The sequence below is a fragment of the Manis pentadactyla genome, chromosome 4 (genome assembly GCF_030020395.1).
Source record: "Manis pentadactyla isolate mManPen7 chromosome 4, mManPen7.hap1, whole genome shotgun sequence".
In the NCBI taxonomy this organism is placed as follows: domain Eukaryota; kingdom Metazoa; phylum Chordata; class Mammalia; order Pholidota; family Manidae; genus Manis; species Manis pentadactyla.
This window is the reverse complement of record NC_080022.1, coordinates 86,400,336-86,415,505: the sequence shown is the minus strand read 5'-3', so window position 1 is coordinate 86,415,505 and position 15,170 is coordinate 86,400,336. Positions and strand designations below refer to the sequence as shown.

General features: G+C 33.4%; 1 protein-coding gene across 6 annotated transcripts in view; it reads right to left on the bottom strand.

The window, feature by feature from the left end:
* The window catches only part of AGL (amylo-alpha-1, 6-glucosidase, 4-alpha-glucanotransferase), an 86,445-nt gene that overhangs the window by 19,502 nt on the left and 51,773 nt on the right, over nt 1-15,170 (bottom strand). For all 6 annotated transcript variants that reach the window (XR_005024506.2, XM_057500460.1, XM_036883838.2 and 3 more), the window contains exons 17-25: nt 14,950-15,100; nt 13,324-13,448; nt 13,122-13,234; nt 12,871-13,005; nt 8,287-8,417; nt 5,397-5,533; nt 5,033-5,166; nt 3,996-4,171; nt 1,432-1,534 (exon numbers count right to left, since the gene is read on the bottom strand). Coding sequence is in view for 5 of the 6 variants with exons in the window: in XM_057500460.1 (XP_057356443.1) it covers nt 1,432-1,534; nt 3,996-4,171; nt 5,033-5,166; nt 5,397-5,533; nt 8,287-8,417; nt 12,871-13,005; nt 13,122-13,234; nt 13,324-13,448; nt 14,950-15,100 (1,205 nt within the window). In the remaining variant the exon portion in view is untranslated. The remainder of the gene's footprint in view (nt 1-1,431; nt 1,535-3,995; nt 4,172-5,032; nt 5,167-5,396; nt 5,534-8,286; nt 8,418-12,870; nt 13,006-13,121; nt 13,235-13,323; nt 13,449-14,949; nt 15,101-15,170) is intronic.

Here is a 15,170-nt window from a genome sequence, read left to right as displayed (position 1 = left end):
AGTCATACAACACAAGGCAACAGACTGTATTTTGCTGACCTCCTGATCTAGATAGCTGTATGTAAAATTAAGCAGCAGAAATTGTTGGTAGTACATAGAATGGGATCCCAGATAACAATGAAAACCATAATAATGATTTAAAAAACCCTAACATTTATGTAATGCTTAGCATGTGGCAGATACTCTTCTAGATACTTTAATGCATTAGTTCATTTGATACTTATGAAGACCCTGTAAGGTAAATACCATAATGATTTTACAGAGCACACAAAGAGAATAAATAACTTGTCACTGGTAGTTTGGAACCAGGATTAGAACTTGGCAATCTGGTCTAAGTCCAAATTCTTAACCACTATACTCTGCTGGATCCTCATGTTCCATTTCCTACTTTTCAATCACAGTCATGAAGTGGCATTTGGGAAGGAAGCAAACAACCTCCAAAATTTATACAGTCCCATAATGGTGTCTTACATCAGTGAGGTCTTATATTAGGTTAGCAAGAAAGAATACATTTCAAAGAATACAATATTTAGAAACTCTCACTTTTAAAAGGATCAAAAATAAAACTTTGGTCATTTGAAGTGGAAGACTTTAGCTATTTTTTGGATGACATCAAAGTAAGGAATCATACAAAGGCTTTTTTGCTAAAAGTTTTCACTTGCAGAGCAATGATGTCAAACTCTAGTCTTAGGGTGCTGAAAATCAACAAGAGCTTTTGTGAAAACATGTATTTTCACCAGCCAACTCTGCCCTCTCCACTCCACATCTGGATTCTGGAAGTAGCATAGGGACCAAGATCTTGCATTTCTAACAAGCTCTCAGATGATGGTGACACCACTGATTTGTGGAACACACTTTTCAGTATAACTGCTGTATAGCTTTTCTTTCCTACCTTAGATGAATTCATTCATATTACTGTGATATAATAAAACACATTTTAAGTCTAGAAAATATAAAACTGGAGGTGACAAGGACTGACAACAGAGAGAGGAAAACCTAAGATTATAATTCTACAGGACTCAAATAGTAGGCAATGTCTTCATTATAGAAGGACAAAAATGGTAGACTTTCAAATTTTACCTGTAAGTTCATCTGAATTCTTATGCTTAATTCAGAAAAACAAATTTTACTCTTTATTGAGGGATGTTAGTAACTTGGTTATACATTTTTTAGTTTTACTGAAATAAATTAACAAATGCTGAAGATAATCTGACTTGGAACCTGAGGGACTAGAACTTAGTAACTTTAAAGATTTTCATTCCTTTGAAATTCTGTGATCCTATTAAAGGAATATAGAAAATACAATCAATACAATACAAGGAAAACAAACCCCCCAAATGTTAAGAATAGATGGATAAGAAGAAAAGTTTGAGGAGCATGAGAAAAACAATCAGATATAAACTTGCATTGCAACTTTGAAAGATCTCCTACCTGGCCTCTAAATAGCGTCCAGTGATCAGCAGTAGACCTCTAAGTGCAATAAAAGTATCTCTTCCCCAGCAGCGGAAAATACCAGAAGAAAAATGAGGTAAGCCTAACAGAAAACACAACAAAGTAATATGTTAATCCTAATAATACAAATAGTCTATGAACTCCATAATTATAGACTAGTTGCTCTAAACCTGGGGGACAAGGATGAACTATAGGTAGTTGGAAAACCCTCTATAATTATCTGCAAAATGTGTGTCTATGCTTATGTTAACTTTTGTGTGATGTGATATAGTTCCATATTCTTATCAGATTCTTAAAGGAATTTGTGACCCAAAAGAGGTTAAGAACTGGGCTAGAGTGGGAAGCTTATCTGAACTGATTTGAATGCGTATCTTTAAATACAGATAAACTTTCTTTTAATAAATTAAAGACAAAAATCAGAGATAAAATATTTAACACATAATCAAACACATTATAATATTATGATAAATTTGAAAAGATTCTACCTGCAATTTAATGGCAACACATTAATCTAAATATGAAATTATTACTTTAATGATACATAATTATTAATATATCACTCTACAGTCAAACTTTATTCCTAAATTTCCCACTAACTTAAACAATTTAAAAGTGTTATACTTTGTTAGCCAGAAAAGGGTTTTACAGATGAAAACAAGGATTTCTGGTGCCAATTAACTTGCATGAGATAAAATAAGATGATTAATGAATAAAATCTAAAATTTTACTTTTAGATTGATTTTGGTTTCCTATAAAACATGTAAAGGAATACAATTATTATCCATATTTGTACTAAAAACAATAATTAGCAGGACAATACAGCTAAGGAAATTGGCATTTCAGTCAAAAAAAGAATTATTCTAAAGCATATATGTAATAAATATCTTAGTAAGGGAAAACTGAGAACACAAAATTACACAGCATTCATTCTTAACTACCTTCTAAACACTTAACATTATGTGACATTATCTTGTTTATTTGTTTTCTGGTTTGCTGAATGAATGACTGTCTCTTCCCATGAAAAATAAGATCCATGATAACAGAAACCCCATCTGCTTTGTTTACCAAAATATAGCTATCATTGAAAACTGTGAATGGACAACAGCATTATAAAAATTGATTGAAATAAAAGACTAATTGTAAAAGATAAATTGAGAGATGAAAGAATTTGACTAAGATAAAAGAAAATTTTGGCAGTTCCTAAGTTTACTTCATAATTTAAGTTTCTGCTTATTGGGTCTTCAACTTCTTGGAGATTAGATATTATTTTCTTTTGTTGAGAAAGATCAGAACTAAAGGTAACACCAGGCATTTTTTTTCTAAATTGTTTCCAAAATAATGGTACAAAATTTCCCTAAATGCTTTGTGTATTATATATACATGGTTGATATACATGGTTTATATATGGTTGATGATGATAATTTTGATAATGATGATGACAGCAGCTAAAATACACATATATAGCACTCTCTGCCACACAGACTTCCTGGTACTTTAACACATTTAAACACTTTGTATGAGATATGAGTATAAATTTAAGGGTGTTTGAGTTGATATTTCCTGAAATACAGTTTGTCATTGTTAAAAAGTCAAAACTATAAAATCTATAAAACTAGCACTGACATGTAGAAATGTTTGTATTGACTTTTTGACCTCTAAGACTATATAATTTATAGATCATATATCTTCTGAGTGACTTCTACCTCATCAATTATTTAAAAAGTTTACGATTATGATTATTTTTTTTGCACTACTGTCACAAAAGGGAGGCATTCTAGGTCTTAGTATTCATTTTAAAAGGAACCCCAAAAAACACAAATCTGAGTACAGTCCCTATATTTTGTTAGTATGAATTATACCAAACACTCTTTCAGGATTCTTTCAGGATTCTAGAAACAAATATCAGAACTTCTATTTATTCTGAGCTTGTAAAGTTCTAGACTTCAGTGGCCTCAAACATTAAGTACTTTCTAGGAACTTGGAATATACTAAAAAGAAACAAAAGACAGTCCTTTTGCCTATTTTGCTTACTTATGCTTGTTACTTGATTCAGGGTTTGATTTTGTTTGCAGGAAAGGATGCCAATATAGTTGAAAGCATTTGACTGCAATTAGACACATAATAAAATGTTATTTAGTAACTGCTTTGTGTTTTGTGATTTGTTGAGAATTTTTATGTGATCTCTTGGTAATTATAAAGCCAGGTTAATTTTTAAAAGATGTATGATATAATGGAAACTGGGTAGTAAAACAGATTTGATTAAAAAATGGAAAATGTCAAGAGTTGAAAAAAACAGAAACATGCAGAAGGAAAGGATTAACCTGTCACAATAAAAAATACACATAAATCAATGGCTATTGCATAATAATTAAATAGTAAGCATTTATTATTTTTACAAGTGAAGTAGCTATTAAATTTTACCAAGCAGTAACCTAAAATCTTAGATAACATCGTGAGGTTTTTCATATATTGTCATTTCTCCATAATTTTTCCTTTTCGAATAATGTGACTTACACATTTTAAACTTGTACGTCATTTCTTACCTGCAGCTAGAGACACACAACATTGCTCCTTTTCTTTTGTGATCTCATTTAGCCTATATGGTATATCCGTAAGTGAAGGTGAAAGATGTGGCAGAGAAGAGAACTTTCCTACTCCACACATTTGGACTGAACCCAGTGAAAGATGTTTCACAAAGGTAGACCCATTCTGAACAAAGCTGTAACAAAGTGATGGAGTTTAAAATATTATTTGTAGAAATACAGAATTTTTATTCTTTATTTGTTCTTAAAAATTTGTGGTAAGAACACTTGAGATCTATCCTCTTAACAGATTTTTAAGTATTCAATACAAATTGTTATTTATAGGCACAGTGCTGTACAGCAGATCTCTAAGACTTATTTGTCTTGTATGATTGAAATTTTATACACATTGATTCAAATATTTTTAGCAGTATCATTTTACTTGGTTTCTTTTCTTCCAATAATATCTCTACACAGATGTGTCACAATGGTAATATCAGTTGAAAAAAATTTTCAACTTGATCAGATTTCAGAGTTGCTGGCTTTAAGTCCAAGGCCTATTGTGAAACAAATGGTAGGGCTGAAGTTTTATTTTTTCTGAAATTATGGTTAAATACGTTTGGTAGGTCTTCACTTTCATCTGCACTGGTACATTGCAATCTGTGGTTTCATTTTAGGGAAATTCATTGTTACAGGCAAACTTCATTCATGCATAATATTTTCTCTTAATTAATGGAAATTTAAAAAAAGTACTATGTATGTATATTCTAAGAATTGTATCCATTAACTTAACAAGTCAATGAATAAATAGAAACAAATATTATGAAACAATTACATTTTTCTGACATGTTTTTTCAGCTTTATATAACAGATTTAACATTGTTTTTGTACAGTCCAGATTAAAGGATGCTAACAAATTTTCTATCCATTTATAAACTATTTAGCAATATAAGCCTATCATAATTTCTCATATCTTGGTCTTTTAAGAGCATGTATAAACTGACTCTATATAGTTTCTGCAGAAACATGCCTATTTACTCAAGGTTTATTCGATATACCTTGACATCTGCTTCCATGCTATATCCAGGAGAGTGGTGTATGCACCAATTAATATAGCATCAAAATAACAAGGGATAAGATAACGCGGGATCTGCTTCAGGTAGAAGAACATAGCCTGCAACCATTTACCAACCTGTTATAAAAATAATTCCAAAAATTAATTTGGTGTGTTTACAGGCTAGGTGCATTTTAAAGATGTAAATCTAAACATGCAACCAGATTTCCATTTATTAGAACCAAAAGATGATAAGGAAGGGAGGAAAATGTTTCAGGATAGAAAACAATATAAATTTTGTCTATAACATGGTAATATAGTTTTAATTGTGCCCTTGTTTTTTTGGATTAGAATACAGCTTCACTTACTTCAGCAATATTTCCTGATCGTGAAATAAGCCGGTTACTGACATAGTCAATCATCCAATCTCCAGATCTCAAATTATCACAAAAGGGATGTCCCAAGTCATTCCTTGGTCTTATTTCTGCCAGTATGGACATTAATCCTGAAAATTCACAGAAATATCATGCTGTATTATTGGCAAAGGCAAACTGCTCCCATGGCCTGGGCTGCTGCTAGTCTCTAATGATTTGGGGTGAATACATAACATGGAGGCAGACACAGGGCTGCACAGTCCACAGTGGCACTTCCCGTGGTGGTTAGAGATAAGTGGGGCAACACTGGCTGGAACCGACATCCGAAGGCACACTGAAGGGGACTACTTCACAGGGGCTATGCAGAGTTTTCCAAGTTTCCTATCTTCTGGCACTGGTCTTGTCCTTTTGGATTTTAATGTTATAATATTCAAAGGCAACTCACATGGTTTCTCTTCACTAAGGCTTTGAGGATAGAAAAATCATTAAGTCTAAGTCTTTTCATGACGAAAAGACCGGTAGATTCATTAATATTCAGGCAGGATTTAAGGAAATTAAAGAACCGGTCTCAGAGCAAGAGGATCCATGATGATGACTATAATAAACCCTGCTTTGGAAGGAATCTTTGAAACATAACAAGAGGTACTTGGAATTAAACAGAGTATTAAAGTGAGGCATACGGGCATATCCTTAAGTAATACTCAAATAGAGACATTAGAATTCTTAAGTATACATGGCCGAGTCTGTTATTTCAATGACAGAACAATAGTACTTCTTTCATTATTAATAAAGTCATCATTTCCACCACTAACTTCATGGACTTGATTTCAACTAAATTTACTATTGATTTAGAATATAATTTTACTGTGTATGTAGCATGTCTTAGGAAATTAAAAAATATATAACTTAAGATATAGTTCTTTCTCTCAAAGGGCTTACAATCTTCTTTGGAAAGTGAAGCTTAAAACACAAAAAAACTAGAAAAGAAGACAGTATAAAATAATGTTTTACACATGCCCTAGCATGTAACAGAAAGCGAATATTGCTCAGTAAATGTCAGTTACACTTTGGTGAATAATGGAATGATGTACCAGAACAGTGTTTGGAAAAGATAGCTGATGATGATCCATGGGATTGAATGATTTGTGGAAGAGGTAGCAAGAAGTTAGAAAATTGATTAGTTGGTTTTGTAGACAGAACTTAGTCTTAGAATAGGGTAATAACTGTACTAGGAAGTAAAAAAGATACAGTATACTAGAGAAATTACAGAAAAAATCCACAGGTCATAATTACTGATTGAATATTGAAGATAAAAGGGGCAGATCCACAAATGGATTCTTGGATTCCAACAGGATTGTATACATATTATTACAAGAGGTAGGGAAGTAGAGAAGGTGAATTTTGTTTAGATAAGAGAAAGTCAATGAAGCTATTAAGTTTAATCTGCAGATGCTATTAACAGGCTGCAGGAAACATCTGGTGGACTGCTGGAAATATTAAACTGTCAGAGGGAAAGGGGACTGGTATAAGGTAAAAAATAAATGAGGTAAAGGCAATTGTATTTAGAAACAATGAGAAAAATTTCATGAGGAAGTAAGGAGAATTAATAAAGAACTAGACTTTAAAAAAGACAAAGGCTAGGAAAGTTTATAAACGTGTGATCTTTTCAGTCAAGTGGAAGGAGTTCAACAGCTGAGAGTGAAAATGGAGTAGATATCTATTTAAGACCTAACATTACTTTCAGCATAAAACATTTTGTGTTGAAAATGAGAATGTTTTAGAAAAAAATAAAATGTTCTAAGTCCAAAAAGTCCCCCAAATTTGCTGACAGCTTCTTATGTGCTGGGTTTGGTAGAAAATATACATTCTAAAAGACAAGAACTCCAAAAAAGGCAAATATTCTTCTTTCTCAAGGAACAATCAAAGCATCTGCCAAGTACTCACTATGAACAAAGTGCTGTGTAACTGCTTTCCATGTACTAACTGATGTAACCCTAACAGTAACTCCTCGTGGCAGGTCCTGTTACTATTTCCATTTTATCAATGAGAAAACTGAGCCATGAAGTGTTTACACCAAGGTCAAACAGCTAGTCAGTATAACACAGGGAGTCTGGCTCTAAAGTCCATTTCTTAACCACAATGAAAAAGATTAACAGAAAACACTGAATTGATTATTAAAATAAGGCAATATATTCCAAGGGTCAAGTAAGAGGTATAGTAAATAAATACAATGGGTGTCCAGGGGACAAAGAAATTACTGTGAAAAGTAATAGTTAAGGAATGTTTCCTGGAAGACATATGAATTGAATTGGCCCTTAAAGATGGGTTAGGTGGACAAAGAAAGAAGGAGGAATTGCAAGGAGGCGTGATACACGGAAACTGTACCAACCAAGAATGTATGTGTGATTAGCCAAATTTCCCAGACAAAGTCTAAGAAAATATTACCAACCAGATAGATTAAATTGGTAAATATTTAGTTCCTACATCCTGTCTTCACAACTACTCTAACTACATAATATTTTACTATAAGATCTCTTTGTAGGATAAAGCAAATATGCAGCAAAAAAATATATTTCCAGTAGGATGAAACAGGAAGATGAATGTATTATATTTACAGCCTAGTTCCATTTTGGGCTCAAATAAATGATCGCACTAAGTCTTCAAAAAAGCCTATGAATTAGACAATATTTTTCACTTTCTATATAGGTAGAAATTGTGGCATGGAGAAGTTACTTGACAGAGGTCAATCAATGAGTAGGTGGCAGAGCCATAATTTGAAAACAGGCAGCCAAATTCTGAGCTCATACTCTTATTTCTTAAAGAAGATACTAAACGACTGTAAAAAAAATGCTCAAAAAGCTTAGTTACCTTTACATTTGCTTACCTTGAAGACCCGCATATTTCAGAGATGACCAGTTTGGTATGTCATAACACCCTCCACCATCTTCTCGTTCTTCTGATTCACTTCGGTAAAGTACCTGATTCAGCTCAGCCAAAGTTAATTTAGAGGCAATACTAAGAAGTAGAAAATAAAGAGAAATGGTTAAATACCATAAAATTTCACTTGCTGTCAATAAAAATAAAGAAGAAAATCTAAATCATAAACATAAAATATCTTAATAATGCACGCTTTAGGAACTCAGCATTATAATATACATTATAAATAATATATATTGAAAATAACAATCAAAAGATAAGACATGCTAAAAATTCAATTAGAAGTAACATTTCTTCCAAATCAAGGGAATAAATAAGTACCAAATTATTAATTAGAAGTATCTTTGAATCTTTCAGTTGCTATATCCTTTATCTCATAAATTTGCTTTTTTAATCTTTCTAGTTTGGGCTTAGCTTTTTCCCTTCTTTATATTCTCTTACGTGTGACATTGATAACTTTTTATGCTAATTATCTTAAACTCAAAATACTTATCAAAGAACCAGTAAAGAGATAATCAAAAGTAAAAGTTCACCACTTTAGAAATCAGTTACTGCTCTTTGTATTTCTTTTTCTCTTCTCTCCTCTCCTAAGATTGCATTGTCCTTCAGCTTGGTTTTTCAAGAAACTAGGATTTTGTTTCTTGATAATGATCAGAGGGAAGTATCTAACTATCATGGCCTTGATTTCCCTTTGTTCAGTTAGCAGTGAGGTGGTATAACTGACCGCACCTGAAAACACTGAAATCCTACTTGTACTTCTAGCTGTTTGGGTAATTCCATTTGACAAAGCCTCTTGAATTTTATGTGAACACACATCCCCTTGAATGTACTTCCTTCTTTTCTTTCTAGCTCTGCCTCAACTTAGAAAATTGCTGGCTGTGCTTTGTTGTTCCCTCTGACTCTTCCCTCTCCATGCTCAGAGGTGGGACTGACACATCCTTCCTCAGCAGTTTGTGAGTGACGTCTGAGGCTAATCTGCGAGCACTCTTGGCACCAACTCCGGTGGCAGTATTTTTCAACATGTAGCAGGTGAACACCTTGCATTAAAATTACCTGACAGCTTATTAAAATGCAGATTTCTTGGCCTTGCTCCTAGATAATCTGAGTAGGTCTGAGCAGGAATATGCATTTTATAAGCAAAATAGATAAAACCCTAGCCAGACTTATTAAGAGAAAAAGGGAATCTACACACATCAACAGAATCAGAAATGAGAAAGGAAAGAGCAAAACAGACCCCACAGAAATACAAAGAATTATTAGAGAATACTATGAAAATGTATATGCTAACCAGCTGGAAAACCTAGAAGAAATGCACAACTTCCTAGAAAAATACAACCTTCCAAGACTGCCCAAGGAAGAAACAGAAAATCTAAACAGACCAATTACCAGCAAAGAAATTGAAGCGGTAATCAAAAAACTACCCAATAGCAAAATCCCTGGGCCAGATGGATTTACCATGGAATTTTATCAGACATACAGAGAAGACATAATACCCATTCTCCTTAAAGTTTTCCAAAAAATAGAAGAGGATGGAATACTTCCAGACTCATTCTATGAAGCCGGCATCACCCTAATACCAAAACCAGGCAAAGACCCCACCAAAAAAGAAAACTACAGACCAATATCCCTGATGAACATAGATGTAAAAATACTCAACAAAATATTAGCAAACCGAATTCAAAAATACATCAAGAGGATCATACACCATGACCAAGTGGGATTCATCTCCGGGATGCAAGGATGGTACAACATTCAAAAGTCCATCAACATCATCCACCACATCAACAAAAAGAAGGACAAAAACCACATGATCCTCTCCATAGATGCTGAAAAAGCATGAGACAAAATTCAACATCCATTCATGATAAAAACTCTCAACAAAATGGGTATAGAGGGCAAGTACCTCAACATAATAAAGGCCATATATGATAAATCCACAGCCAACATCATACTGAATAGCAAGAAGCTGAAAGCTTTTCCTTTAAGATCGGGAACAAGACAGGGATGCCCACTCTCCCCACTGTTATTCAATATAGTACTGGAGGTCCTAGCCACGGCAATCAGACAAAACAAAGAAATACAAGGCATCCAGCTTGTTAAAGAAGAAGTCAAGGGACACTACTTGCAGATGACATGATATTGTACATAAAAAAACCCTAAAGACTCCACTCCAAAACTACTAGAACTAATATGTGAATTGAGCAAAGTTGCAGGATACAAAATTAATACACAGAAATCTGTTGCTTTCCTATACACTAACGATGAGCTAACAGAAAGAGAAACTGGGAAGACAATTCCATTCACAATTGCATCAAAAAGAATAAAATACCTAGGAATAAACCTAAACAAGGAAGTGAAAGACCTATACCCTGAAAACTACAAGACACTCTTGAGAGAAATTAAAGAGGACACTAACAAATGGAAATTCATCCCATGGTGTTGGCTAGGAAGAATTAATATAGTCAAAATGGCCATCCTGCCTAAAGCAATCTACAGATTCAATGCAATCTCTATCAAAATACCAACAGCATTCTTCAAGGAACTGGAACAAATAGTTCTAAAATTCATATGGAACCACAAAAGACCCCGAATAGCCAAAGCAATCCTGAGAAGGAAGAATAGTCAGGGGGATCTCGCTTCCCAACTTCAAGCTCTACAACAAAGCCACAGTAATCAAGACAATTTGGTACTGGCACAAGAACAGACCCAAAGACCAGTGGAACAGAATAGAGAGCCCAGATATTAACCCAAACATATACGGTCAATTAATATACAATAAGGGAGCCATGGATATACAATGGGGAAATGACAGCCTCTTCAACAGCTGATGTTGGCAAAACTGGACAGCTACATGTAAAAGAATGAAATTGGATCATTGTCTAACCCCATACACAAAAGTAAATTCGAAATGGATCAAAGACCTGAATGTAAGTCATGAAACCATAAAACTCTTAGAAAAAAATATTGGCAAAAATCTCTTGGACATAAACATGAGCAACTTCTTCATGAACATATCACCCCAGGCAAGGGAAACAATACCTAAAATGAACAAGTGGGACTATATCAAGCTGAAAAGCTTCTGTACAGTAAAGGACACCACCAATAGAACAAAAAGGCAACCTACAGTATGGGAGAATATATTCATAAATGACAGATCCGATAAAGGGTTGACATATAAAATATATAAAGAGCTCATGCATGTCAATAAACAAAAAGCAAATAATCTAATTGAAAAATGGGCAGAGGAGCTAAACAGATACTTCTCCAAAGAAGAAATTCAGATGGTCAACAGGCACATGAAAAGATGCTCCACATCACTTGTCATCAGAGAAATGCAAATTAAAACTACAATGAGAAATCACCTCACACCAGTAAGGAGCGCCACCATCCAAAAGACAAACAACAGCAAATGTTGGCGAGGTTGTGGAAAAAGGGGAACCCTTCTAGAATGCTGGTGGGAATTTCCAACCATTGTGGAAAGCAGTATGGAGGTTCCTCAAAAAGCTCAAAATAGAAATACCATTTGACCTATGATTTCCACTTCTAGGAATTTACCCTAAGAATGCAGCAGCCCAGTTTGAAAAAGACAGATGCACCCCTATGTTTATTACAGCACTATTTACAATAGCCAAGAAATGGAAGCAACCTAAGTGTCCACCAGTAGATGAATGGATAAAGAAGATGTGGTACATATACACAGCAGAATATTATTCAGCCATAAGAAGAAACAAATCCTACCATTTGCAACAACATGGATGGAGCTAGAGGGTATTATGCTCAGTGAAATAAGCCAGTCGGAGAAAAACAAGTACTAAATGATTTCACTCATATGTGGAGTATAAGAACAAAGAAAAATTGAAGGAACAAAACAGCAGCAGAATCACAGAACCCAAGAATGGACTTACAGTTACCAAAGGGAAAGGGACTAGGGAGGATGGCTGGGAAGGGAGAGATAAGGGGTGGGGAAAAAAAGGGGGTATTATGATTAGCATGTATAATGTGGGCGGGGGGCACGGGGAGGGCTGTAGGACACAGAGAAGACAAGAAGTGATTCTATAGCATCTTACTACGCTGATGGACAGTGACTGTAATGGGGTTTGTGGGGGGGACTTGGTAATGGGGGGAGTCTAGTAAACATAATGTTCCTTATGTAATTGTAGATTAATGATACTAAAATAAAAAAAAATAAAGAAAAAGAAATGGTGTGGTATGAAGTATAATGTATACACTTTAGTTTCCAACAGTTCAGAAACACTGTGTGCGCGTATGTATGTGTACATAGAGATGTATATATGTGTTTGTATATGTATGCATCTATCTATATCTATAGAGAGTGCATGAATGTGAGAGGATGCACATGCAAGCATGCACACAAATGATAAAGCAAGAGAACAAATGTTAACAGGTGATGCGAACAGTACTGGCCCTTGGACCACCAAGGATATAGAGGACCCTTAAAACAGTTTAAATCAGACTTGGGGTAATTTATCAGTTACTGAAGTGGCAAAACTGTAAAATAAGGTTGACTTACAAAGCAAAAGGAATTTTCAATATAGGATCTGAGTTGTCAACAGCAAGGCTCCCAGATTTAAAGTGAGGACTGAACTGTGTCAGATGATTTCGAAGAATTCCAACAGCGACTTGGGCATGTGGGTCAAGACTAACTCTGAAAATGTTAATTAAAAAATGGTTAGTTGTAGGAGTGATCTATTCAAAATTAACAGGCTATGTAAACTTTTAAATTATAAGCAAAGTCAATAATTTGAACTCTAATTAACATACCTGAATATAATAACACTTCCTGGAGATAAGTTTTCAAATTCTATTTCTTGAATATATTCATTGGGTCCTTTTGTGGCAACCCCAGCTTGTTTAACAATTTTACTCTCATTAAGCTTGAAAAAAATTATATAAGACCATTCAATAAATAATTCTAATATTCTTAAAATGTTAAACACAGTAGTAAGATGGGAGTCCCAAATACCTGGATGTGTTCTCTAATATCTACTGTGATATTTGGCATTCCATTTATTGAATTCTCATCCTTCTTATAAGGATCTGTGTTTCTCTCAATAGTTCTGGCTTCAAGAACTACTTCATCAATTTTGCCTAGGAATATATAAATAGTTTAACAAAATTTCATGTTAAACTATCTGAAATTAGGAATTGCTAAAGGTGTTTTAAATCATTTAAGCTGAATATGAAATATCAGTTAAAAAATACAGAACAGTCTGAAAGTTGATGATTCTATACAAGATACATTTTTCACACAATGCTTTTTGTTTTTAAAATCATAAATTAAGAAAGGTTTATTTTAAAAGAGATCTTATCAAATAACAGCTTAGCTTTGAGGAACAAAATGACCTTCCTAATTTTGAGCAAAGAGAAAAACATAACTAGAAAGGCTTACATTTTTAAAAAATGGAGTATTTCAGAAATATAAAAGGTAGGGAAAATTTTGAAAAACCCAGATCCTACTATCTAGTTTAAGAAAACGTTACAAAATAGCCAAAGCCCCTGTGTACCCACCCATTTTTCCCCTTCAGAGGTAGCCACTACGTGCAGTTTGGTGTTCACTGATCCAGTACAATTATCTAAAATGTATGTTTCCCTAGTCAACATATATTATTTTCCTTATTTCCAAGTTTTAATAAAGTGGATTCAAATTATATGTACATTTTTTCAACTTACTTTCTACTGGACAACACTGTATTTTTTAGATTTGTTCACAATGCTACATTAACCCTAACTCATTTATTTCAAATGCCAAATAATATTCCACTGCATGAATATATGAAAATTTATTCTATTAACAGTCACTAATTTTTTCTTATTTTATAAATAGTGTTTCAATGAATATTCTTGTGCTCACTTCTAATGAAATGTATGAGAGTTTCTAGGAGTAGAACCATTGGGTCAAAAGATAAATAAAATTTTAACTTTATTGTTTAAATAATTTAAGCTTTAAGCCATTAATCTAACAATAACTAACAATACCTTTAGATCCAGACATTCTATTTCTTGAAATAAATACAAAGAATATTGTGCGAAAGAAAAAATTATTCCAGTGTATATTTAAAACAAGAATAATGCTAAACAGACTAAAGAATATTAAAAACGAAATACTAACATAATATGAAATATTTAACATAATGAAAATCATATTTTATGGACTGACAAAATGGGAATGCTTTAAGAATGATCAGTGACTAAAACAAAACCTGAGATGACATTGCACATACTGACTCCAGCCATGTAAAACTATATATTCACATTACTAACAATCAGACAAAATTACTAATATAAATTTAGAACAGCTAAAAAAAACAAATGAACATTTAACCATAAAATTATTCAAGTTGATCATTTGTAAAAATTGGAGGTATGCAATAACTTGTATTAACATTTGAGAATATTTCTGTCCAGGCTCTGTTCCATGTAGTAAAAATATATGTTACCAAATTTTCTAATTCTTTTTCTCACCTACATCTACACTTGCACGGTGTTATAATATATATAATATATTATAAAAACAGCAATGCAATATAACATAGTATGGTTTAATATAACAATACGATATAATCACAATAATGTTTTTAGATTACATTACCAGGGATGCACATTTGAGGCACTTCCTTGCTGTAAAATGAAGTCTTGGGATTCCTGAAAGCAGTTCTAGACACAGACACAATAGACTGATGGATACTAGGTGAGTGTCTTGTTACTGCTACTATGTCCTCATCAACCTGATCCACATAAACCTGAGAAAGACAGAAAACATGTTATGCTCAAAATGGAAAGACTTACTCTGAAATTGAATCTTGAGAAAGA